Source organism: Coturnix japonica, chromosome 8 (assembly GCF_054131305.1).
Source record: "Coturnix japonica strain WE chromosome 8, WE-NBRP24, whole genome shotgun sequence".
NCBI lineage: Eukaryota > Metazoa > Chordata > Aves > Galliformes > Phasianidae > Coturnix > Coturnix japonica.
Window position 1 is genome coordinate 19,206,733 of NC_140670.1, and position 25,729 is coordinate 19,232,461.

General features: G+C 37.4%; 1 protein-coding gene across 6 annotated transcripts in view; it reads right to left on the minus strand.

The window, feature by feature from the left end:
- PLCE1 (phospholipase C epsilon 1) overlaps window positions 1-25,729 on the minus strand; it is a 144,025-nt gene that overhangs the window by 12,506 nt on the left and 105,790 nt on the right. For 3 of the 6 annotated variants that reach the window (XM_032445620.2, XM_085555160.1, XM_085555159.1), the window contains 19 exons: window positions 25,291-25,549; window positions 24,410-24,618; window positions 19,987-20,662; window positions 19,316-19,498; window positions 18,291-18,408; window positions 17,741-17,900; window positions 14,586-14,708; window positions 14,365-14,501; window positions 13,171-13,409; window positions 12,045-12,106; window positions 11,774-11,939; window positions 10,122-10,229; window positions 9,502-9,618; window positions 9,264-9,422; window positions 8,987-9,110; window positions 6,632-6,673; window positions 5,731-5,855; window positions 4,927-5,044; window positions 515-646 (listed from right to left, as the gene is read on the minus strand). In XM_032445620.2, coding sequence (XP_032301511.2) covers window positions 515-646; window positions 4,927-5,044; window positions 5,731-5,855; window positions 6,632-6,673; window positions 8,987-9,110; window positions 9,264-9,422; window positions 9,502-9,618; window positions 10,122-10,229; window positions 11,774-11,939; window positions 12,045-12,106; window positions 13,171-13,409; window positions 14,365-14,501; window positions 14,586-14,708; window positions 17,741-17,900; window positions 18,291-18,408; window positions 19,316-19,498; window positions 19,987-20,662; window positions 24,410-24,618; window positions 25,291-25,549 — 3,257 coding nt within the window. Of the gene's footprint in view, window positions 1-514; window positions 647-4,926; window positions 5,045-5,730; window positions 5,856-6,631; window positions 6,674-8,986; window positions 9,111-9,263; window positions 9,423-9,501; window positions 9,619-10,121; window positions 10,230-11,773; window positions 11,940-12,044; window positions 12,107-13,170; window positions 13,410-14,364; window positions 14,502-14,585; window positions 14,709-17,740; window positions 17,901-18,290; window positions 18,409-19,315; window positions 19,499-19,986; window positions 20,663-21,883; window positions 21,926-24,409; window positions 24,619-25,290; window positions 25,550-25,729 lie in introns of all 6 variants that reach the window. The other 3 variants (XM_085555161.1, XM_085555158.1, XM_015867102.3) reach the window with 3 other exon arrangements.

The window sequence follows — 25,729 nt, forward strand, 5'->3', positions numbered from 1 at the left end:
ACTGTACTTAAAGGCAGGGCATCTGGGCTCATCCCTGCTCCAGGGCCTTTTCTATACTTTCCTTTGTATTTCTTCCTGCCAAGTCTAAGTATTTTCAAGGTGTAACTCAGGAGATCACACCATCACATATTAGGATATGGCTGTATTTTCACAATGAAGTCCTACAACAGATGCTAAAACTCCTTTTCAGGATCCGACACAATAGATCTGCATTCAATTTGAACTTAAAAACGTATTGATTTGTATCTTCTGGAATATCAACTTTAAGACATTTCACCTAATAAGTGTGTTGCTTTTGAATTGCTTATAAATTAAGGTCTTTATTTTTCTGTTCTCACATTCCACTACTATGCACTCAACACTTTTTATAACAGCGTTACTATCATAGCTGCTGCTCTAACAAAGAAAACACTCCGAAGTTCAATATCTCACACATTGTTAAGTATTTTATCTTTAACAACTTGGTCTGGTACAGCCATTTCACGTGACTGCTGAAAGAAGATGCTAACTTTACCTTTTCCAGATGCTTTGGCAAGAGTAGCTGACTCCCCAGGGCTCAGTCTACCAGGATTGTTGCCAAAAATGGACTTCCTGCTTTTTCTTTCTTTTCCTCTGCTAGAGCCAGATGGGTTTAGAGTTGACAAGCCTGTTCCCATAAATGTAACATAAATGAGCCAAAAAACATGACCAAGAGGGCATGACATTTTCCATCATATTTCACATAATTTTTGAGCCACGAATACTCCTGTAATACAGTACACAGGGCCAGCTGTGTTTTTTTCTCCATCATTTAATTTTAACATCCTTAGATATATGCATGCCTTTACACATTATATAAGCATATAATATATGTGTTTATATACATAATGTTTATAGAACTTATATGAAGCAGCACAGACATACAGATATATCTCCGGAATACAACTTTTCTTCAGTTTACTTTTTGACTTGTGGAAGGTACTGACTGTGTCCCAAATTACCGAGTGGTCCTAATTAATACTAAAAAATTCTTCAGTAATGGTTCCAATATATTCATCCTAAGAGAATTTCAAAGAAAATACCCTTTCTACAGAAGCGAAAAAGCCATCCAATATTGAATATTATAGGATTTGTCTAGGATGTGGTACCTAAACAATTAAGTAAGTACAAGATATTTAAAGATACGTTGTGATGGAAAACTCCCTAAGTGCTATTGTTTAAACAGTTTAACTTCAAGGTGTTTTCAAAATTATCTTCTGTTTAGAATTTGTATTTCAGTGATGAGAAATGTGGTAGGTGTGTGAAATCCATTAGGCATTTAATGGCCAGTGTGAAATAGAAGTGGAGCTGGAAAGCTCTATTATAGTCAATATTCAAGTATATGCATTCCAGCAAAATAATCATTAAAATCATAATTGAAATCCCAGCGAAGTAAACAGACTGCTCTCCCCTTAAGGTCATTTTCTTTCTGTTGACTTTGAGAGAGCTTACGGCAGACCAAAATTGAAATCTAAATCTAAATGTATGATGCTCATTCTGACACACACACAACAAGGAGGCGAGGAATGCTCTGAGAGATCCATGCTGTACTTGTACTATAAAATATAACAAAGCAAATACACTATTATTTGCTGAATGGTGACTCAGAAAACAACCCTCATGTTCTCCCATCAATTCACACCTGCCTAAAGACTGTCTGGCTATGTACTGATGTTTCATCTAAAAATACAAATCACGAAGAGAATGCATTGGTCTCTGTTCTGCCGAAGTCAAGTCCACAGCTGTATATTTTCAGGTCTCAATCTTTACAGCACGTCTACATGTAGTTCGTAAAATTATGCTGATAGTTTCAATGTAACTGCCTTGAGTTAGTAAAATTTAGTACGTGCATAAATGTTTTCAGTGCTGGAGACTTACTGTCTCTTTGGGCCAAAGCATACACATAAACAATAGAAGATGGTAGAAGCTGAGATCAAGGAATATGAAGTGACTAAAAGAACAAGGAGTTATGCACTATGTGCTTCCAGAATGATTTAATCCCAGTTTTCAATGGATCAAATGGATTTGGCAAGCAAGTTCCAGGTTTCAAAATCCTGTTGTGGAGACAGTCACCGAGGAAACAGACTAACCTCATAAATCACCAGAGACTGCAATGCAAAACACCAAGGTTAGCTGAACCACATGTGATGGCCACAGGGTAGACTGCAGCCAGGAGTTTTCATTTTAGTCTTTCCCATGGGCATGCCTTGCAAGTGATAGACCTTCTCCCAGAGGCAAGCTCCATATTTCACTCCAGTTTAAACTGGGCTTCAAAATTTAGCATCGCCTATACATAGAATCATAAATTCAAAGTATAATGGAGGTTGGAAAGGACCAGGAAGTCACCTGGTCCAATTCTGTGGCCTAAGCAGGACCAGCTTACAGACCACCATTCTACCAGAAGGACAGCAGAAATGTTTCATAACTCCCCTCAACCACTATACCATATCCTTTACATTACATAATTTAGTGCCAGGCTCTTTTTAGGCATTAGATTATTGCTATACCACTTTGAGAGTTTAAATCCAGAAGGCAGCAAACTCCCCTGTCTTTCCTATTCTAAACATGCTGGAATAACAGGTCAAACTGCAATTGTCACTGCCTCACTGTGTACTTCTCATCAGCAGCAGGTTTGCAGACCCTGAAAATAATTAACAGTAATTTTTTTGGGTGCTATTTTGTTTGTTACACTAACTTTAATTTCTATTAAACTTACTGATACCATACTGGAAGACAGCCTGGTACAGTGGAGCTGGTAACCAAATTTTATGATGGTTTGCTTAGGTGTCTTCCTGCTTGATGCACTTGGCTGTGCTGATCCTGTTTTTAGGTACTTAACTTTCACTACTCATTGTATGAGGATCCTCAGCACCAAGCCAAAAGGCCAAATGCAAATGAGGGGTAGTAGTGCTGTGCTCAGTATGCTTCACTGCCTTCATCTTTGGTAAAGATCACCTAAAAGAACAAACCTTCATTCTCATAGACGATGATACAGTGATATCCAACAGGCCAAAACTGAAGTATAAGGACTGCAAGGGTCAAATACCACTGACACAATAAGTGCAGTGGTGGGTACCTCGTTATGAGAGGCTTTATGAAAAATACATGTATTTTTTCTCTATGTGATGAATTCTATTACAACCAAAAACACTTTGGAAAATCTGTGTTACTCAGTAGGCAAGGCTACATGAAGAGAATGGTCCTTGTCTTGTTTTATGGTCACAAATCAATGACCGGCCTTCACAGACACGGACGATTGTGAACACAGAATAAAAGTACATGGTGATAGGAGAAACAAAGTGTTCACATTATTATTAGCCCCTGACACGATGACTGTGCCCTCACTATCTCCAAAAGTCTTACATTTTCTGAGCTGGGGAAGAAGACCAGTCAACGGAATTACATAATCGTGGAACTACCAGCCTTGCTGCCACTGACAGATAATATGGAGACAGAGCAACTGAACAGTGGCATGTACTGTATCTGTGACCTCCAGATGAGCAATCAGCTGCACAGTGGTCATGATGTCTATATGTGCTGCAGAGAAGACAGTATTTGTCTCAAAGTAGGGAAAATACATGAGTTTGTTGGAAAATTAATGTATACAGCTTTATATGTTCATCTGTGAATGGAACTTATTTTTCCCAGTTGTTCCCTTCACATGCCCCTTAAAGCGAGAAGAGGAAATCTCATATGGAAAGCATTTCTTTTCTAACTAACTGAACTTACATTAAATACCTAAAACGTTATAAAGATATCACAGATCACCATAACTTCTTTGAGTGTCAAAATGTTTGGAACAACTTAAATTACCTCTGCTTAATCTTAAATATCATTCTTTAAAAGAAAATATTTTATTTGAAAGGTCTCTCGTTGGGAGATTTCTCTAAAGAGTATCAAATTTGAATTTTTAGGAGTTATTATTGTTACACGTAACACCTACAATTCTCACAGTTATAAAAGATAATAAAGGAATGCCTCTCCATTTTTCAGCATGTTTATCTTGCCTATTTGACACTATTTTATGTTTGGCCAGCTTCTCTAATCTGATTATAGTTCTATTTGGATAAAGTCATGATTTGGCAGAATTGCTAACTTTTCCACAAAGAACCATTCCATTAAAGAGTAGATTTTTCATTCAAAACATTAAACATATCAATAAACAATAAAATCTCAATTTAAAAGAATTTATGTACAAAAAAGTATGAGCCAAAATGTATCAAACCTCATGTTTGATAGAATCTATGATCTATCAGGAACTCTTCAGTTCCTCTCTTTCCTCTTGCTCTACAAACCAAACCTTATTTTCTTAACCCTTTCTATAAGGAACATGTGAGTGTACATTCAGCTGTCCTCACCCACCCCTTGAAAGGGACATTTTGTTTTTCCTCCTGAATTGCCCAGCTGCTGTAAAAAGTAAGTGACTTTAGAAGGTTTGAGCTTTCAGCATTACCCCCACAAATGGCTCCCCCTCCTCCGCACTTAGGAAAGAAAAGAAAATGCAGGCTGCAGGTAAAAATGAAACATGCTAAATGGGATCACTTTAAGAAACGTTACAGGGTCTTCCCAGAAAGCTGCAAAATATTTTTCCTTCTGAATTTTGAGCTTCTCTACATAGAAATCCAGAGCTCTTATGTTAAAGTTTTGTTTCATCCCTCCTGAAATAAAGAAGCAGTTGGCTAAGTTGTGAGGACTGGGAAATTTCAATTTTGTAAGTGTTTTATTGAGGCAGTCAATATGTTTTCTCATGATGGATTCAGGTATAAGACTTTAATTAAATAGACTACCAAATCATCAAGAAAAAGGTCTTCAGCTTCTTAAATGTGAAGATGCTTGTACTGACCAATTCAAAACATCAACACAGTATCTCAAAGAAAGTTTAAGGTAATAAAACAGAAGTGTGCTTACCTGGGAACTTTACAGCTTGACAGTAAATGACAAGATCTGATAGCTCTGGGGCTATCTGTCGGCTTTCCTTCTTATTTTGTGGAAGATAGAATTCTTCCCCCAGTTCCATGTCGTAAACCTAAGTGACAATTCCAATAACATAACAAAATTACTGAATATGAAAGTACTCTAGAGTATCTTACATATGTCCTTAAAATAATTAACCTCATCCTTTCTGTGTGGTTTGCTGTCTTTGCCTAACATATCTCTAGCTTTTGTACCAGTATTTTTCTCTGAAACAGGGAGAGCATGCAAAGACATCCATTGGAGTTGGTTCTACAAAGGTTTCCAAAAACATCTGTGTTCAGGAGAAACTACACAGCAGTGCGGTGCTTCGGGTGTCTGATGACTTAATGAAAAAGAATGTGGTTATTTGATATCATAAAACAATAAATTATCTTGATAAACAAAGATGTTGAAGACTGAGACGAAATTCTCAGATCCATTCATGTCAATCAGTATCAGACACCCCAGTAGCCCATGGGATTTAGCTACGATTACACCTTTCACAGGCAGCACCAACAGCTATAATTTTCAGCCAACCTGTACATCCAAGCACCTCTAAAGACTTTACTTGAACGGTATACAGAATGTTCCATTTTATTCACACATCTTCTCCAGTACATTTCCACACTTTGTACTATCTGTTTTCATTAAAGTACATTTGCCATCTGATGTCTCAGTTACCTAAGCAGTGCAAATCCTTTTGAAGCTGGTTATGTATCAAAGTGTGGCTGAGAAGAAAGGGGGAAAAAGCAGAACTACCTTTCCTTTATTATTGTAAGCAGCACAATCAGCCTTCTTTATTCTTTTGGCAGTCTCTTCGTTATATTCAAACTGCAGCTTATCACTTGATAATTTATTCTCAGGTCGGTCGTCAAGAATGTTATCTAAAAATCAATGGGATTTTAATAAATATAGAGCCAAAAAAAAATTTTAACTGGAAATTTAACATGAATTAACAGTGGTTGTGGATAATGCCGTGAATTTTATCTGAATAACCAGATGCCAGAATGATGCATTTACTGGTCAAAGCATTCTCTTTTATTTTAGTAGTAACTTTCTACTTGAAAATTGTAATGCTGAGCTTTGGTTAATAGATTGCACTTCTTTAAAGCCCATCCTTTTGTGCTCAGAAAATGCTCAAAACAAAATCATTTCACGGATTAATATCACTTCTTCAAGCTTGCCATGTGACAACAATGAACAGCCCTGAACAAGACAGAATTGCTCATGTCCAAACACAGTTAACAACACCAAACATGTATGTATCTTTGTACAGAAACTTTTGCCTTTTCTCTCCTTACAATCACCGTGCACAAATATTTTATAACATCGATAGGAATTCCTCTTCAAAGCTGTGTGTTTCTCAGAGAATGCTACCCCTTCTAATTGGTCTTTCTGGATCAAAATATTGTAACCGTCACAAAAGGAATGGTTTTATTTATTCCTGATATCCCTGATGCTTTGACCATACTCCTTCTTTGCATAACCAGTGCCGCACATGCAGTCTTCTAACATTTCCTGACCAGTTAACAATGCTATATAAAAGAATCTGATTGTAGTTTTACTACAAGAAACCATATATTCACACGGTCATTTTTAACAGGCTGGTGATGCAGTGCTGATTTCATGCAGTTAAAATGCTCAACCAAACGGCCTTTACCTTCCTGGCTGTTAGGAGCAGGAGAAGCATTAAGGACATCTGCTACAGGGAAACGGAGTCAGAAAGGGAATAAGAGTAAAGGAAATTAAGATTTACAGCAGAGAAATGAAAATTAAGTGTCAGTTGTAAAACTATTAGCCTGACGCAAACCTAACATATCAGTGAGGAAAATTAAAACAAAAATCTTCTAGGAGGTTTATGGTTATTTAGATTAGTTTTGCCAATATAACAGCATAAGTAAAAATCCCAGAGAATAGTTGTAATAAGGCAGTAAACCATGCCTCAGATTCCTCCAAGTATTGTGAGCTGTGGCTAACTCTTGTTACCTTCAGATTTCTCAGATCTTCTCTTAACTAACACTGCTTACCCATCACTTACTGCAGTCTGCTAACAGTATCTTCCTGGCAAACATGCTAACAGCAACCTCATTTTTTTTCACAGCAATTTTATCTATGCTTTATCCACCCTGCTCCATAGAATGAGAATTACTGAAGATAACCAGCTAGACAAACTTTCTAGCAAAACACAACTGAAGGTAGCACCGCAACTAGCCTCATAAATGTTCTATTAGCATCAATAATACTGCTGCCCTGCAAGCAGGAACAGTCATATCCAGCATTATTTTATTTTTTTTTTTTACCTTTTTAAAAAAAAATCAGCACAGAAGGAATTAATGTAAATAAGAGACCAACCAGAAGAAGGTCCTGTGCTGCAGGGTGTGTGTGCTTAAGCCTCACACCTTCCCTGAACATGACACATAGAACTTAAACATGTACCCTTTAGACTTAAGAGTTCAATAAGTGAATGGCTTTACATTTCAGCCAGGAGAATGTGCTCAGCTGTATCAGACCAATAGTCCATCCAGCACAGTAATCTGTCTGACAGTGGCAGCAGGAGATGCCGTATAAAGAGAGCACTTGGCATGGTCTGTTTCTCTTGAACCATCCCAACAACCACAACTGCTGAATATTTGGAATGTTGGGTAACAGGTCTCACATTTCTAGCTATAACTTTTGATTAAAATCTTGTCCATGGTTTGTTCAATCCCTTTTTGGATCTGCTAATACTGTTCGTCTCCACAATTTCCTGTAGCAGCAAATTCCCACTGCTTACTACCAGCTGCATAAGAGTACTTTCCTTTACCTGTTTCAGACTGATTTACTTGCTGTATTGAGAACCTCCTAGACCTCCTAACAGTCCTTTACTCCACTTTATCCACCAATTAATCATTTAGTAAGCATTCTTCAAATCAGCCCTAAGCCCCCTTCTCCACCAACTGACCAATTTCAGGGTTTTTCACACTCCTGTAGAGCCACTGCCCATTCCATTTAGTTTCTGGGATGCCCTACTCTTTAACTTACTCCTTGAGATCTAGACGCAAGAACTAGATGCAAAACTCAAACTGTGGCACAAAAAGGTTTTACAAAACAGAAGAAGGATGCTTTGTTTTCAGGTCTGTTCCTGATAATCATCTTTTTGGATTACAATATTTTATAGGCTCTTCTGGCCTATAAATCCATATAGGCCACCTAGGTGATGATTTCAGAATACTTATAACAACTCTTAACATCTCCCAAATGGTTACAGAGTGTAGAGCTTTGAATCACATAAGCAAGGTTTACTTTTTCTCCCATATATTTATTACCTTGCATTTATCTACACTGAAGTACATCTGTAAATTTTTGTCCCTTAATCAGCTTTGTGACCCATTTCTGGAGATATTTAACAAATCTGGAGCAGTTAACTAGACAAAGAGCTTGATACGACTTCCAGCTATTGCTGCTGTCTCATCTTTCAAATGCACTGTGACCTTCATTAATGTATTCTTGGCAAATTATCAAAATAACAAAGAATGATGAATATGAAAAATAACAGAATTGAATTAAAATAGATATTTCAGGGGTATAAGGAATTAGAAAAAAACAGTGGGGGGTTCTGGAGAATCTGCATCTTAGATGAAGATTCCTTAAGATGCCATCTTAGATTAAGATCAGGCAGATGCAAGGACTAAGACTGCTGTGAACCTTGAGCTTTCAAGTGTCTCAGCTCCTTAGAAAAGACAATATTAGTGAATGTAGATAAACTGTGAAGGCAATCCTTTTTGTCATAATGAACGATGAATATAAAAACAATCCGTAAAGACTAAAATTTAGCGTATGTTGCACAGTTAAAATATCAAATGGTTGAATTTAACACTCAAGTCCTCCACACCCCACTGAAATGTCAACGAGGACCTTTAGTACATCTTCCTCTATCAAATTCTCTTTATCGTTCCTGAACTAGAACAATATTTACATGTCTTGTTGATACAGTTCCCTTACAACAGCACTGTAAGAAAGAGAGAAATATTCTTACCATCAGAGAGAGATTCATAGTCATAGTCATATTCATCCTCTTCATCTTCTTCCTCTTCGTTGGTAGGTGTGGGGTTGCTAGCACCATTGCTAGCCTGTGCTTGCATATGCGCCAGCTGGTGAGCCTATCACAATAAAAACACTTATTAAATTACTAGAAGGTACTTTTAATAAGAGTTTTCTTCATTGATTGCATCTTATATGAAAATACATAACATAAACTAATTACTTCTAGCTATAGTTAAGTCTCACTGCTTGCTATTTAGGAAGGACTATACCTTCTGTTTCAATATATCCACTGGTGTTTGATGGGCTTTGAGCTTCTTGTTTTTAAGCAGGATTTTTCTTTTCAGTTGGTCAGGTGAAGGAAGCATGGGGTCGTCAGAAAAGTCACTCTCAAATAAAAACTTGGTTACCAGCTTATCTCCAAATACAGTCTGAAATATTGAGAATGAGATGTTATGCAAGGATCCCAAGACATGTCCTTAGAGTAATTTACTGCCATTTATGTCTCACCTTGAAAATTTCAGCCATCTTGCGCTGCTGAGGTAAGGAACAGTGGTTTTCTATGGATATGATAATTGGCATGTCGGAGGTGATAAATGCATTGCGATCAATTGCTTCAACTACCTCCTATGAGAAAGAAAGGTCGTTGAAAGAACATGAGTACTTGACAGCATTCAGTTAGCTTACTTTAGTTGAAAGGCATCTGTTTTCCCTTCTAAGAAGAAAGAATCCATTCTTTGTTTCCATAACAAAGTACCTGCAGATCAGTCTAGCATCTCTTTATAACAGAACTGGTAACAGTTACTTAGATGTAAGCTGACGCATCAAAGAAAAACCCCACAAGATTTACCATACAACTGCTACAAATACAAGCTCAACAAGCATAATGCTTACAATTAAGGAGTTCATATCTGACATAGAACATCATATTCTGTAAGGACTTAGCCTATTCAGACTTGTATTTTCCTAGTAGGATATACATCCATCCATATATATATATACACACACACACACACACATATATATATGTATATATATATATATATATATATATATTTTTTTTTTTTTTTCCTTGTCAGAGAAAAAGTACAGATTTGTTTGTTTGTTTCCATACATAATTACTAGCATACCTTAAAAGAGATCTTAGTAGTAAGAGTGTGCCCGTGGTAAATGATAGGCATCCCATCATCGCCATCCCAGCAGTCTAATTCAACACTTCTACAGCCTTGTAAGAGAACCTGCAATGCAATCGAACAGTGTGAGCATATAGAAGCCACAGCCTGATATCATCCAAGCAGAAGACATTGAAGAGCTAAATGAAAGCACAGTGGTTATGAAAAGGGGCTGGAATGAGCAGCCTTTGTAAACACAGCCCACAGAAGCTGCAGTCCCCTTCTAATGGCATTCCCTAGTGGGAAAATTAACAAACCATGTATGTTCTTAGAAGTGCTATAAAGCTTGGAAATTCACGGTATTTTACAGAACACATGGAATCTGATTACAGAAAATGGTTCTGAATATATACCTGTGTCCTGAGGGAGAAAAACATTTCTGCATTTCCACCTGCAAAAGCAGTTGGAAAATAACATGGCAATTTATTCCAGGTTGTTAACATGACAGCTTATGGGCTTAGCATTACTGCTTTTGCTTTGGGATATTCTGTTGTTGTTTTCGATAGGTTTTTAAATGGAAGATGGCCTCAAAATTATTTTTAGTGAAGAACCTCCACAAGGACAATCTCTATTACTATTAAATATTTTACTGAAAATGAAGATCCCCACAATCAAAATAATTTACAACAAATACACTCATGAACAAAGATTATTCAGAAAACTTGCTTCTGCTATTAAGAATGTTTTGGGCAGTTGTGTGTGTTGCTGGCATCATCGCTTATGAGAGAGCCAGGCGTGCTGAGCCACGGCAGACTGCCCTGTCCTCTGGGATAACTGCCTGGGGACAGACAGAGGCTTTCCTGCATCACGCTTAATTTAGAGCCAGCTGAGCTCTATCTCACTGCCAATATATTCCCAACAAAATAGTCACACTGCTCTGTGCAGTGATATTATGGGAACCTCCTTTGCAATCGCATTTTTCAACACCATATCGTTACTCGGGCTTTCCTAACACAGCTTCAGCCCTCTATCTAAATCTCCATGTACAGGGGCATGTGGGATACCAGATGAGCCCTTCCCAATCATGAATCACTAACATCTAGACCAACAAAAGCACCACTCACAGGAAATGTGTTGCCTTCTCTAGCAGTTGATAAATACACACACCACTATGTGGATATGCACACAAACACACACAGCGCTAAACACCCTAGGAAGAAATTGCTATTTTCCTGTTCACCAGGCATAAAGCCTAAAAAGCTCCAGAATATTCCTAGAAGTAACATTTTTAGATGTTATTGTTCCATTTCAAATTAGTCTTTGCAATGCAATGTACAATATTTGAACAGTGTTTCTGACATCTGAATGAACTAAAATATTAGATCAGTCTTTCCTGTGGGAAAGTCTAATTTTAGTAGGTTGGGTCAGACCGACTGGTGTCTAGATGCTATGAATCTCAAACTAAGCCCTTTTTTTTTTTTGCCTTAGAAAAGGCATTTGAGCACAACTCTGCTTATGGGCAGCTTTCCCACACATCATGTTTTCCAATGTTTTACAAGCAGGGTCTTAGAACATTTGGAGTTACAAAGCAAAAAGGTCATGTTCCTGCACTTGCTGGTTAAACAAACACAATAATGTTGAAAACTACATAATGATCTAACCCTGTTTACCTGGCTGTAGAGCTCCACTGAGGATTCCCCTTTGAGCTGATGCCCTGTCAGGTAGGTATTGTGGGAAGATTCGATGTAGTAATACGATAGTGGAAACTGCAAGTCCTCAGCATTCTCTTGTGACTCATCATTTTTGGAGGCAAAGTTGTCTTTATCCATCAAAAACCTCAAAGTGAGAAGATGTCAGAAAGTTACGTGCTGTGCTATTATTTTGTGAATGTCGTGCACGCATTAATGCACCCATGCCATATATATATAAATTAATAATTACCTTGCAAATCCTTCGAAAGAAAGTAGCCCCTGCTGGCACATATTGACACTGGGCTCAAACTTCTAAAGGAAGGAAGACATTTAAGACACATATCACAATGATTTTTAGAAACAGTGCTTTTTTATATTTTCACAGTGTAGACTGCACACTTCACTAACTAGTTACTGCATTTAAACCCAGTATTTTTGTTTCTAAAGGAGTTACGTGCCTGGAATACTCATGCTTGCTTTAAAAATCAGCAAAAAAGCAAATCAAACTATTAATTGCTGAATCATAGAATCATTTCAGTTGGAAGGGATATTGGAAGGTCACCTGATCCAAGCTCCCATTCAAAGCATGGTCAGTACGTAAGCTGAAATTAGAAAGGATCTATAACCATGTATCCTCTTCCTGTGTGTTCAAACACAGCACCACGTCAAATTGGAGGCTTTTGCTGTGCAACCGCAATATTTCCTTAGGATTTCTGTCTTTTGGGTTTTGCAAATCTGTTATATATTAATAGTTCAACTACTCAACTTCTAACCTCAGTGAACTACTAAGTGGGTGCTTGATTTTGGATTGTATTAATTACACATTTGGATGAAATCCAGATTTTTTAATGTAATTTTCCCATTTTCTATATAATGATTACTTTAGCCATTGTACTGAAGGGAATAAGATGTCTATATTTGCTTCTGCTGTGAGACAGTGAATTTAATTAAGCTCTGTTTCCTGTTTTGTTTTGTTTGCTTTTTAACAATAAAATAAAAATACATGGAGACAATGGTTGGTTTTTTAAATTCCAAGTTAGGGTTTATCAAAGGTGGTTTATCAAAGAAGAAAAGAATGCACAACCAAGAATGCTTTTCCCAAGTGTTATGTCCCTTCCCAGGTAAAGTGTATATTGCAAAATAAACCCACTACTATTTATTTGCATCATTTCCTTTCTTTTTATATGTATGGATACCTGCATAACTTTGTAGCCTGCAATAAAGGTAATATTAAACTTTAGAGATGTCAAATGGAAACACGAACTACAAAGTAAGATACCCTATGTCTTTAAACAATGCTGTTGGGCACGTTTGCTGGGAAAACAGAAGTAACGATACTCCTATAAAAGAGATTACAAGATGTTTGTGTTACAGACCTGGATAATGCTGAGGATTTCATCATAGGTGCAGTGTTCTCCTTGGCAATTCACAAGGAAGTCATTCAGCTGCTGGATGCCCACACCAAATACTCCCAGTGATGTGCTTTCCACTCCAGTACCATTGGTTACAATGCTGGCAGCAGCAATAGCATCAGATATTTGCCTTTGGTTATCTGACAACTGCTGCCTACTCTTAATGAACAAACCAAGGTCTGAAACATTCCTAGTCAACAAATCTATTAAAAAAAAAAAACAACAAATGAACAATAAACAAATATCAGATACATCATTATGTGTATTGGGTATATTGCACAGAATAGAATTTAAAATATTTAATTGTAAAAATACCTGAATATCTTATTCAACATTTTAGCCATAACATTGTGAATGTGAACAGAACCATCTCGTTTCTATTCACTCATAGGAGAATAAGTGTTAACTGTGTACATAAAGCAGTGGGAGAGAACTATTGTAAGCAATTAATTATTATACACAAAATCCTGGAATGTCCAACATGGATTCAGTCTCTCCCACTGTCACCCAGGACCCTCCTGCACCCTCTCACAATCATGCACAGCCTTGAAGCCTTTCTCTTGCTGTGTGCAATCCCACAGACCTTATCTCCTTGCAGTTCCACATGCTAGTGGTGCTGTACCCACAGGCTGCTTGGCAGAAATACTGCTTTCTTTAAATGCGAACAAAGCTCCAAACTTAGATTATGGCAACTGAGGAATGTAAAGAAGGACAAAGGTTTCCTTTCCCCTTGTCCCAGATAAAACAGATCTACTAGGAAACCAGACAGATAAGAAAAAACAACAAGATGAAACACAGGGCACAGCCTTTTTCTTTCTGATTCCTAGGTTTGCTCACTTTATTAACCCTATGGCAGATTCCAGAGCTCCTGCAACCAGGTACTTCCTGTGTTGGACCCAGGCTCTCAGTAAAAAGCTTTCTGCCTCTGCTATACCAGTTAGTTACAAATCTATCTGGTTAATGTAAAACAGGAGTACTTTTCTTCCTTTCTGAACAAAGAACATCCAGCTAACCAGGTGTTATTGGAGGTACAGCAGCTGTCCTGTGCTTAACTTGTAATCGATTGCCCTTCACGAGATTGATTTAGAGATTTTATCTTGAGGCCACTAACTGAAGCTGTTCAGTAGTCTACCAGTTGTGTTTTCTTCTTTAACAAACCTAAATCGGGTTGGAATCCAACGCTGTTTTCATCAATCTTCAAATTAGTATAAAGTGGAGTAGGCTCTAACCCGGACCGATTGCAAGGCACAGCATAGACATCGAAAAGGTCTTTAAGGTCTTTGCGGCTACGGACACTGTAAAAGATAGGAGAAGTCTGATTTTCGCTCTCTCATAAACTTGGATGAAAGAGATCAGAACAGAATAACAATATGTTTCACCTGAAAGATTTGAAGAGCTCCACAAATTCCACGAAAGTCATGTTACTATCAGAAACCATGAAGTTCTGGAACCCCTTCATTCCTCCTTTAACACGGCCGTGCCAGCTACTGCTGCTCCATGCGCTAAATCACAAAGAAACTGCTGTAATTTGGTTACATAACACATATTGAAATATTATGCATTACTCCATTAACAGCAAATAAAGCTGAATGTTATAAGATTAACAACAACAATTATACTAGTTACTAGTGAAGCTTGAATTACAGTATGGACAAGTCCTTAGTGAATTTCAAGTACTAATTTGTAAGGGTATCAGCCAGATGGCTGAGTTTCAGAGCTGCCTCCGTGTCTGACCACACCTGCATGACTGGGGTCCACCAGCATCCTGCAAAGGGAGGCACTGACACAATCAGAACTGCCCAGTTCACAGCAGAACTCCAGAAGCTGCAGTATTTGTTTAAAAACACAAAACTAGGTGACCACATGTCAGCTTTTATTGCTCCACAATGTGCAAATCTACAAATCCATTTATCTAGGAATCCTGACATCAGGTTCAGTACAAACAGTTCCAACAGCTGTGATGGAAAAACAGGACCAGCTTGTTGTCCAGTGTCCCTAAAGACATTTTGCAGTCCCTGGAAATTAGTGCTACAAGCAGACTTCACATAAATACACTAGATCAGATTCCTCAGTTCACTCCTGGACTGGGATGGATGCATGCAACTGAAAACAGCATGTGATTAAGTATTAAAAAAAGACCATCTACTTTGGTTGATAATGTTCAATTTGTTTGACATCACTATGGCAAGTACTGACATATTGCATATAAATTTGGGGCTAAAATAATTCTTAACATTTTTATCAGACAAGAAAAATAAACCATGATGAGGAAAGACTCCTACAGACTGGAATGGCAGAGTACTGAAGGGGAAATCAGCAGCATATAAGAAAGCTCACCATTTGTCCAGAATTTATCCCTAAAGATCATCTTCCACAGTAATTTCATATAAGATTATTAAAAAAACAAAACAAAACAAAAACCCAACCCAACCAAACAAGACAAGCCCATTACCACCAATCATCCAAACTGTGTCATTAGGAGTATATAGCTAATGAGAGCAAACTTCAACTTCTCTTCATAAATAAGACTTCCCTTCTTATTTTTCATGTTCTACAATCTGATTCCCAGTGGTATTAGCTCCCTTTCCCTTGTTTCCACCTTAGAGGCAGCACTACACTTCCAAAGGACTTCAGAATTTGCTGTATGCACATCTACTTCAAGAGAATGGCAGAAGACAGCTGCAGGCTCCCTGTGTGTGCAAATTATCTGCATATCTGGATTCTGTGAGGATTTATTTTCAATGTAAGATGTTAGTTAGAAGGTAAGAAATATCAGTCCTGTTAAATATATCTGTAAAAATATATTTCTTTGTTCTCTACCTGCATGTATTATTATTTAAAATGTACAAAAATAGCCATTTCCGTCTCATGTGAAATCACTATCAATATTCTGGTTTTTTCCATTCAATTTTATTCAGAGCTTCACACGTAGCAGAGGAATGGACCTAAGTGATGGTTAGGGAAAGCTATTTTTAATACGTATGCTATACAGACAGAAAAAGAGAGAAAGAATAGGAAATGTTCCATGCTCTCCCCTTTGTAGCTCTGTACTCTACATTTAATCATGTTAGCAGCTAAGACTTCTGCGCTGTAAAGGCTTCTGTGGAGCTTGGCAGAATCCTCTCCAAAATCACCTCCTGCAAGTTCTAGCAAAGAAGGTCCTCTCATGCTGGGGAGAGCTCTACCAGGAGACACCGTGGAGTTTCCAAACAACTGCCAGGGAAAACTCATCATAGCTCAGGGAGGCCCAGAGTGCTAAGTTATGCAGAAGCCCAGAACTGAGAGGATTTAAAGCAACATCAGCTGTCCTTCCCCTGGGAATGTGAGCTTTCAGCTGAGCCTTTTAATCGCATTTACAGAACAGCAACTCTTTTGTCATAAAGAGCATAAAGCAGATTTGCAAAACAGAGAAACATTCATCAGAGGCAGTAATGCAGTACTTCTTCAGGTTAAGATAAAAGAGAATTGCTCCAATTCTTAAAAAACAAACAAACAGAACAACAACCCAAAGCCCTATAAATGTTGCACAGAAATAAATCCAAGCCTGGAATGTTCATCTCACAGTTGTGTTTGACAGCGAAGAACAAGAAGTGAAGAACACAGGGAAGACTCAGAAAGTAATATTACATGGAGCAGCAACCAGACACAGACACCCACAGGTGGCTCTACTACTCACTTCTATCAGTAAACCTAACCAACCATTGAAACATAAAAAATTCCTGTGAAATAAACAAAACAAACCATTACACAAGACGTATCTCCACAAAATAATGTTCTGCCAGCAGCAGTAATCTCTTCCACTGTTTACCACAGCTTTCCTGGAAATCCCAGTATTCATACTTGCATCCATACTACAGCCTTCATCATGTTAAAAGATACTGGAAGGTCTCTGTTGTCACCAACTACCATCCACAACTAAAGTACATTATTCTTGCTATATTACTACTAGTACTACTACTACCATTATTACTATTAATATAATGTATACGTTACTGAAATATGTCACTGCACACTCACAGAATGACCATCTGCGCTGCGTAAGTGATAGAAAAATTATGGATGTTAAAGGAGAAGACGGAAGGTTATATGGAATGAAGAATTCAAAACTGTTCCTCCAATGGCCTGAGGAAGTACTGCAGTCCTCACCCGGAACATCAGTAAAGTTAATGCTCCCTCGGGTAGAAATGACTTACTGGGTTTCTTTATACAGAAGATACCTGTAACTATGTTTTGGAGACAATCTGGAGAAAGAATTAAACTTGCTGAGTTTGGGATGCATTACAATTTTCTTCTGTAATTTACTTAGTAACTGCATCCTGGCTCGCAGACTGTCTACACTGCTGTCCATAGATTTATGGTATTTCAGCTTAAATGCCCTGTGTTGTGCTACAATGAGTTTCACATGTCTATCAAAAGATTAATAGCCTTTCTGGCACTAATTTTGTCAGACTTCATCAGTGGCAAGAAAAATGATCATAACTAAATAATAGTAACTTTTTTCTTTTTTAAATCAAAGCACTGATTTCATCTTTACCTCGACTGACTCTTGCTTGAAGACATCACAGGAGAAGACACTGGTCTGGCTGGTGAGGGTGTGGCAGCTCCTAAATGAGGAGGTCCAGATGCTGTCAGAGAGTGAGCTCTTCTTGATGGCAGGGTGTTAGATGGAGAAGCATTAATAATAATATTTTGATCTACGAAGGAAACAAAAGTTTGCAGCACTATTACAGCCTCTGTCCCAATAAAAATACTTTCATCCAAGAGCCCAATACCATAATTCATTAATTCTCAGTAAAGCGCTGCAGGGATTGCAGATTTTTCCCAAGACAGTCAAAAAGATACATTCTGAACAAGGTTCATGCATGCTTTAGTCTGACTAGAAAGGCAGTGCTACCAAATATAATGAAAAAACCAGGAACCAAAAAAGAAAGAATCTAGTTCTAAAACTTCACAGCATTTGGAGTTTCAACTGTAGTAGTTTCCTACCATGAACATATACATATTCAACACTGTAAAACACATCTGTGTCAAGACTTTTTTGCAAAACCCTGAGAGACTCTTAAATACTGAAGCAAAGTATCTACCCGATTCTTCTTGTTCATCAATATCTTGAGGATCTGAACCACTTCTGTTTCGATATTCCTTGCAGCTTTTTGCCTTCCGAGTTGCCATTTCATCATCAGTGGCCTCTCCACTTTCACCCTAGAAAAGAAGTGAGCATCATAAACATTCCAAAACCAACGCTTTTTCATTCTTTGTCAGTGCAATCTGAAACAAAATCACGAGATAAATCAGCTATTCTTTATGAAATAACTTCTGTATGGCCAGTAACTCTGCTGCCAGTGAAACTATCCAAGCAGAAAAGAGATAGCTTAAACATGATGAAGGATACATAATGACTGGGGGAACATCAGAGGTTACCTCAGTTTGACATCACACAGAGGATGACAAAGATTGCACCCCTCTATATTGGTGAAGCTAGTTTTACACTATTCCATTGGGACACAGGACATTTAAGGAGGATGGATCTTGTCATCTGCATCTCCTCCACCTGCCCAGTAGACCACGTGGACAGCACTGAGCTGCTAGTCCCCGCATTTTTCCCTTTCCTAGCTACCGCTGAAAGTACTTGAGTGAAGAAAAAGAAAAGACATTGTTCCTGTCAGCCATCTTACCCCATGCTAATGTGAAGCAGATTTGTGGTGGTATATTCAGCAACATGAAAACAAAAAGAAGCAAAGAAACTGACTAAAGCCTCCAGACATCACCCTTTCTAGTAGTAGTAGTAAGGGTCCTACTCACCCTTACTACTTTTGTTCTTAAGAATATTTTACCTCTACACTGAAGTAGCACCTAAAGTTCTTACTCAGATTCTGTCCCTTTCTGCAAACACTCATGTGTCCTTAGAAATGAAATTTAAACATAAAGAAAAAAAAACAAAAACCTCACCAAATTAATGGAAAACAACAAGCAAAAACATACCAGACCTGTAGTAAACTGTTTTAAAGTTTTTGTCTAACTTTATTCTTGTTCAGAGTATAGCTAGCTACACAGCAAATGTAGGAAGGAAACAAGTCAGCCAGATAAGTAAAAAAAAATACATGAATACCCTCATGAGTACTTTCTTCTTTTTCTTAGCTGCACTTATTCCCAGAGTGTTGTTTCTCTGCACACTAGGTTTCTCAGTGCTTTTGGTCAGAGTTCCTGTGCTTGTGTTCCTTGTGCTCCATCGTCTGCCTCCAAACAGTTCAACAGCCTGAGCCAATGTTGGGCCTTCAAACCTTCCATCCTCCTGCAAAAATTCTCAGCATTAACGAAACAAGGAGAATAACTGCCAAAGAACAGACACATTTCCTTAAGGTATACTAAAGATATCTCTTAGAAACCAGTGAAAGGCAAAATAACAAGAGTATATTTAATTACTGCATGAATGCAATAGGACTATTTTCTTCACCATCTCATACTTTTGGCCCCAGATCTCAGCACTCATTTCTGGGGAACCATTTTCATGTACAGTCATTGCTTTCTCTTTAAGAAAATATTTATTCCCAAATATATGAAGAACTTAACAATAAAAAAGGTTTAAGTTAAACTTATCTAAAATATGCACCAGTTGACATTATGTGGATAATCAGATCATTTTCACTCAAACCACGTTACTAAGTTGGAGGGCTGGTGTTCACAGTTAACTTCAGTTTACTTATAACAGAAACTACTTGCATGACAATACATGGATGACATTTTTGAACTTCTCTCATACAAAATCACAGCATCTTTTACCTGGTAGAGGCTGACATACTGTTTCCGTAGCCATTGTAATCTTTGATCAGGGAATCTCCTCATTTTTCTTACAGCCTTGGTCAATTCCAGCAGTCCATCGTAGAGCATTCTGGCAGTATATTTTGGAGCAACAAAGTGCAGCAACTTATTATCAGTAGTCTGAAGTCCATAAAGTAGTGTTATACCATTTTCTTCAAGGGACATATTACAAAGTTTATTTTGAACACACACAGTGTGCATATCAATGCCAGAGTGTCCCATGTACACAGCCTTGGCTGAAAACAAATCCAGAAAACCTTCCACCAGTCCATTTAGTCCAGTATTGCCAAGGAACTGGTATTTACCAAGCTCAGCAGCATTACCCAGCACACTCAGCTTTGCTTTTGCATTTGCTGGGCAAACTGTTGTGGGTTTTGTCCAAGTCAAAGTACTATTGTCAGGCTGAAGCTGAAGAAAGCAACGTGCTGAAAGATGAGTCTCCTGGTCATAATGGATGACAGTTGCCCCTTGCAGCATGAACTGGTGAACATCAGCTCTGATGGACAACACATACCAGGGAATGAGTTCTATGCCATGGCAGAAAGCCTTTTGTTGCTCTTCTGTTGAACTTGTGTCCCAGTCCTTCAACTGCTCAAATATATCACTTTCAGAATCTGAAAGATCTCCAATTATAAACCTGTATGTGAACAAAGATTTAGTTTGGGACATAGTTTAATTTAGTTTAATGCACCCATTTTCTACCTAGTGAAACACACGATTAATGTGCTGACTTATGCTATGACTCTTTTTTTTCCTGCTGCAGTTTAAATTAAAAATACGGTATCACAATTTAAGTTATGGCAATTTAGAGTTAACAGATTAATTGCCACAATTAATTACAACTCCCGCAGCAATATGATTCTGTTTTCTTTGAATTTTTTTCAAGGATTATATTCATTATCATAGAATCAATCATAGAATAGCTTGGGCTGGAAGGGACCTTATAAACAACCTCATTTTGGATCTTGAAGTTATATGATTCCAGTTACTAAACCCACAGCACAATATCAATCCAATGGAAATACCAAGTATTGTATGAGGAAGCTGGGAACAATATCTAGGGGATGGAAGACGGGACTTTCAATCCCTCTTCTACTATTTTTATGTTCAGACTTGTTTCTGGTTAACAGTTGTAAAATAGGGCTTAAAATACATGCATTTCTCATAAGAATGCAGCAAGAATGTTATCAGCTACTTCCTGCCAGCTCAGCAGAACACAATTCACACTAGGACTTCCTGCAAGTCAGGTCACCATCTCACTGAGTTAAAACCTACATGGAACCTTCAGGTCTTCCTCAAAATTTCTTCTCCCTGGAGTAGTAATTCCTTTTATTTTTCCCTTATTCCAGACATCAATTCTATGGGTGACGGTGAGAAGACAGACAAATGATGGCAGAATAATTATATCAGCCTTAATTGCAACTGCACCTCCTTAAGAAAACTGCCTTAAAATAAAGGTCATGCCATATACTTGAGCCGGTATAAACTGGTGTTAAAATTGATGAGACTTGCCACACTGCATACATTAATTATCTGGATTACTCAAGGTTCAGATTTTCAAATTATAACAACCACTACAACATCTTTCTCCCTCATGCCTTCATAATAACCAAACAAGCCTCTAGAAAAATCCTAGAAAGTATACTGAGACTAGATATACAAGACTGGAGGAGTCTAGTATAGAGGAGACAGAAATGGCAGAGCTTTCTTTGATGTGCGACAGCACTGGCATGCTGCAGATTATAATGAAAACCAGCAACAAGGTAAGCCAAGAACACACACAAGGCATATCCAGAAACAGCCTCTGGCATTAGCTGGCGAAAGCAACATAGCCATCAATTATTGGGAACAAACTTACAGAACTTGGTGTGAACCAGAAGCTTTCTTTACACGTACTGCACTAAGATGCAAGAAAATGAGAAGAAAGGATACAGAAAACATTAAAACAGATTGCAGTTTTGAAGGAGAAAATTGAAAGGGATATGAAAGGGAAAAGAAAGTGAGGTTTTTCCCTATTATTCATTTTGAAGGTCTTTACTGTAATTAAGAAAGCTTAAAGGGGAAGAGGAGATCAGGTCAACAACATTAAGACAAAGCTTACAGAATCTTAATGGGTCGTTTGATTAACAATTAAAAGACTGGATTTCAACATTTACATTTTTCCTACCAGCTGTTATTTCTTTGAGAACTGTCAAAGAAGACGAATAGAACTTTAATTGTGGTATTGACTTGGCACAGGCAGCACCTGAGGGTGATCAGAGGGATCACAGACTGTAGAGAACACTCAGTTCATTTGGGTAAACAACAGCTGTACTCAGTGCCCACTGATTTCATAAGATGCCCTTTATTTTCTCCAAATCAAACCAACATATCCAGCTCTGCTGGGCTTGTGTTTCACAATATTAATTCAAATCAACAAAATGCAAACTAATTACAAAATTTTAATTACATAACACCATATAACAGATATGGCTTAGGTCTCAAAAGAAAGGCTTTTAGTTGTTTACAGCATTAAAAATGAATCAAATATCGCAGCCTCCATACAACAGGGACAACAGCACAGAGCCCTTCTGCCTCTCTGCAGCAGTTTTCTTTCCCATGCCTCAGAGAGCTGTCATGGCCAGCAAAGACACAGCAGAATAATGAGAAACTGAGGTAAATTAACACTTCATGGGTAGTTTTCTATAAGTCATTAAAATTAGCATTTCGCTGCACCAGAAGTACAGACACCTGAATCAGGAAACACAATTTTATTTGCTTATCTGCTGTTTTGTTCATTTCAGTATTGCACCAAACTTTTTTGCATTTAATTCCTACTTTAATTAGAATGGAACTTAGTAGTTCCATTTAAACACAGAGCATAAATAGCTAATTAAAAAAAAAACAAAAAAACAATTTCCTAAACTAAAACTCAATTTTCCCCATATTGCTCTTTCATATTTAAATTCTGCTTTGTATAATCAAGTGAAAGGCTGATTTCGCTATCTCATTCTTTCTGCAAGAAAGTTGCAAGTTGAATTCAAACTATATTAATTAAGAAAAAATAATTCCTGGAAGAAAATGTTTAAACTGAAATAAGAGATAACAAATGCACAGAGAAGTGGGACTGCCTTTCCTGGCATAATCTACTGTGCCACTGCCCAGAAGGAAGTAAAGCCAGATGTGAATAATTCTATTAGAAACCATTCTTGCAGGAAATAATTATTATTTATTTGAAATGAGATTTACAATTGCATGTTAATGAAATAAATGTATTTAAACAGGAAGAGGGTAGCTCCTCCTCAGGCAGTCACTTATTAGATTGTGTGTGTAATAGCTGAAATAAGTCAGATACTTCTGAATATACAGCTATTTCTGATGATAGACATTCTCAATATAATAACTCAAGTAGGATTGTGTAATTTATATGATGGGATAACGGATAACGGTTTCAACAAAAAGAAAGGAGATTTATATTGGTACATAAGAAATTAGTTTTTTACTTAAGGAAGTAGTTTTTTACAATAAGCCTGGTAAGGCACTGGCACAGTTCACCCAGAGAAGCAGTGGAGACATTCAAAATCAAGTTGGACAGGGCTCTGAGCACCTGTTCTTGCAGTGAAGTTGGACCATATGACCTTTAATGGTCCCTTCCAACTGAAATAATTCTATAATTCTACCTCAGTTCATTTCTGAATAGCACAATTCTGTTTGATGCTTTTCTTTGAAGCTTCTCTAATAGTTACCTCGTTTAAAGCTGACACATCAACATTTAATTGGGCTGAAATTCCATTAAAGCAACGCTCAAGATCAAGTAATCTCTTAAATTTCCCATTTAGTATATTTTTTTTTACTGCTGAAAAGTAAAGACTATCCTGGGTATTCAGTCAAAACTGAAAAGTTTTTAACACTGAGCTCTTGGGGCACAATCAAATAAACCCAGGCAAAATAGCAGGACTAAATTAAACTCAAAATTCACAATGCAGAATGACTTACAAACATCTCCTGGACATAATTTAAAATCCTCAAGTGAACATGACCTTAAAAGAAGTGGTCTTATGAACAATAATAAATAACCTTTATTTTGGAAAGGGCACAACGCTGCCCTGGTGTGCAGAATATAATGTTCTGAGCTCTGATAACAGATATGTCCTGGTGCTATTCCGGGCACCACAGATCAAAATCGTAATCATAACTGTGGATTTTTAAAGCTCAGTGTGTAAGATGAAAAGGATTTACCCTTATCATGAGAGGAAGTAATTACATCATGAGTGAAAATATAACTATACAGAGAGATCTCCTGCATTTGGATATAAAATACTTAGTGTAATCCCAGGTGGAACTGAAATGAAAAACCAGAACTGTGAAATATAGAGATGAAGATAGAAAACAAAACATGACCTACTGGTAACGGTTTCTGTCCTTCAAGGAATTTTTTCTTGAATTGCTTCCTTCACTGAGATTATCTTCACCCTCTTCAGATTCCAAACTGCGATTACAGCTCCGAATAGTTTGAAATATACTGTTTGCTGTGGACTCTTTTTCTGGATTATTTAAACCATCTTGGCCTACACGTTGCAAGAAGTTATCTTGTCCACTGTAATCTGAAACAAACTGAAGACATCCAATAGATTAATACCATAACAGGAGTAATGGAACGTTGTGTCATTTACACCTTGTTGGAAAAAATATTAGAAGAATTAAGAATATTTACTACATGTTTCCCATTACCTTCTAATGGGATTTTGTACCTAAACAGTCTAAATCACTGCATAAACCAAGTAACACAAATTACATTAGTCCTGTAGGCTTTTAAAAAGTCCCAGTTTTCATGGAACAGGCACGTATTTTCAAAACAGAGTGGAAAAAGGGGGAATTGTTTTATTTCATAAAGGAAAAGGTTGATTCACTGATCTTCTGAGTTCTTCTTTTAAGGAACTGAAAACCTTCAAGTTCCCAACAAGCTATGCAGAAAATCAGAAAATGTAAGAGAAGACGGCTGCATTTTTAAGTATTTACATACTTCCTTTACCAAAGTAAAAGCTTTTTGCTTTGGTACAGACAATAACTGCTCAGTACTCCTATACTGAACTACTTATTAACAACAAGATCTATGTTACTACAGCTACTGCAGGAATTAAATTGAGGTTCATGTAGCTGAACTACGGATAATAGTCTGGTTTGTAGAATTCTAATTAGATGAAACTTTCATATAAAACAGTAGATGATAAAATAATGCACTGGATGGCTAAGAACACAGCCTCTTAGAACAGCAATCCTATTTACCTCTAATGTCTCATCCTGGGAATTATACTGTGGGCAGAGTCTGATAAGGCTTGATGCTCCATCCAAAATTTCACAAAGCTCTTTCAAAAATACACCACAGAAAGGAACTACTTTACAGCCTGGAATATTGAGTGCCCGGTTGACCACTTTCCTGTACTCAGATGAGGACTCGTGTTGTGCCATAGCATCTTTCAGACTTCGCATGGTTTCAATGTCAGACTGGTCCATAAATTGCCACATTTTTAAAACTTTTCTTGACCTAGTGGAAAAAAAAGACCACAACAATTATTAAAATGAAAAACAACAACAACAACAAATTTATAGTGAAGCCCAACACCTACAGCATGTACATAAAAGATATTATGGAAGTATAGAAATTATTATCATTACTCAGGAATGAATGAATCACAGTCAGTTCATTATTTTTATGAAAACTCTG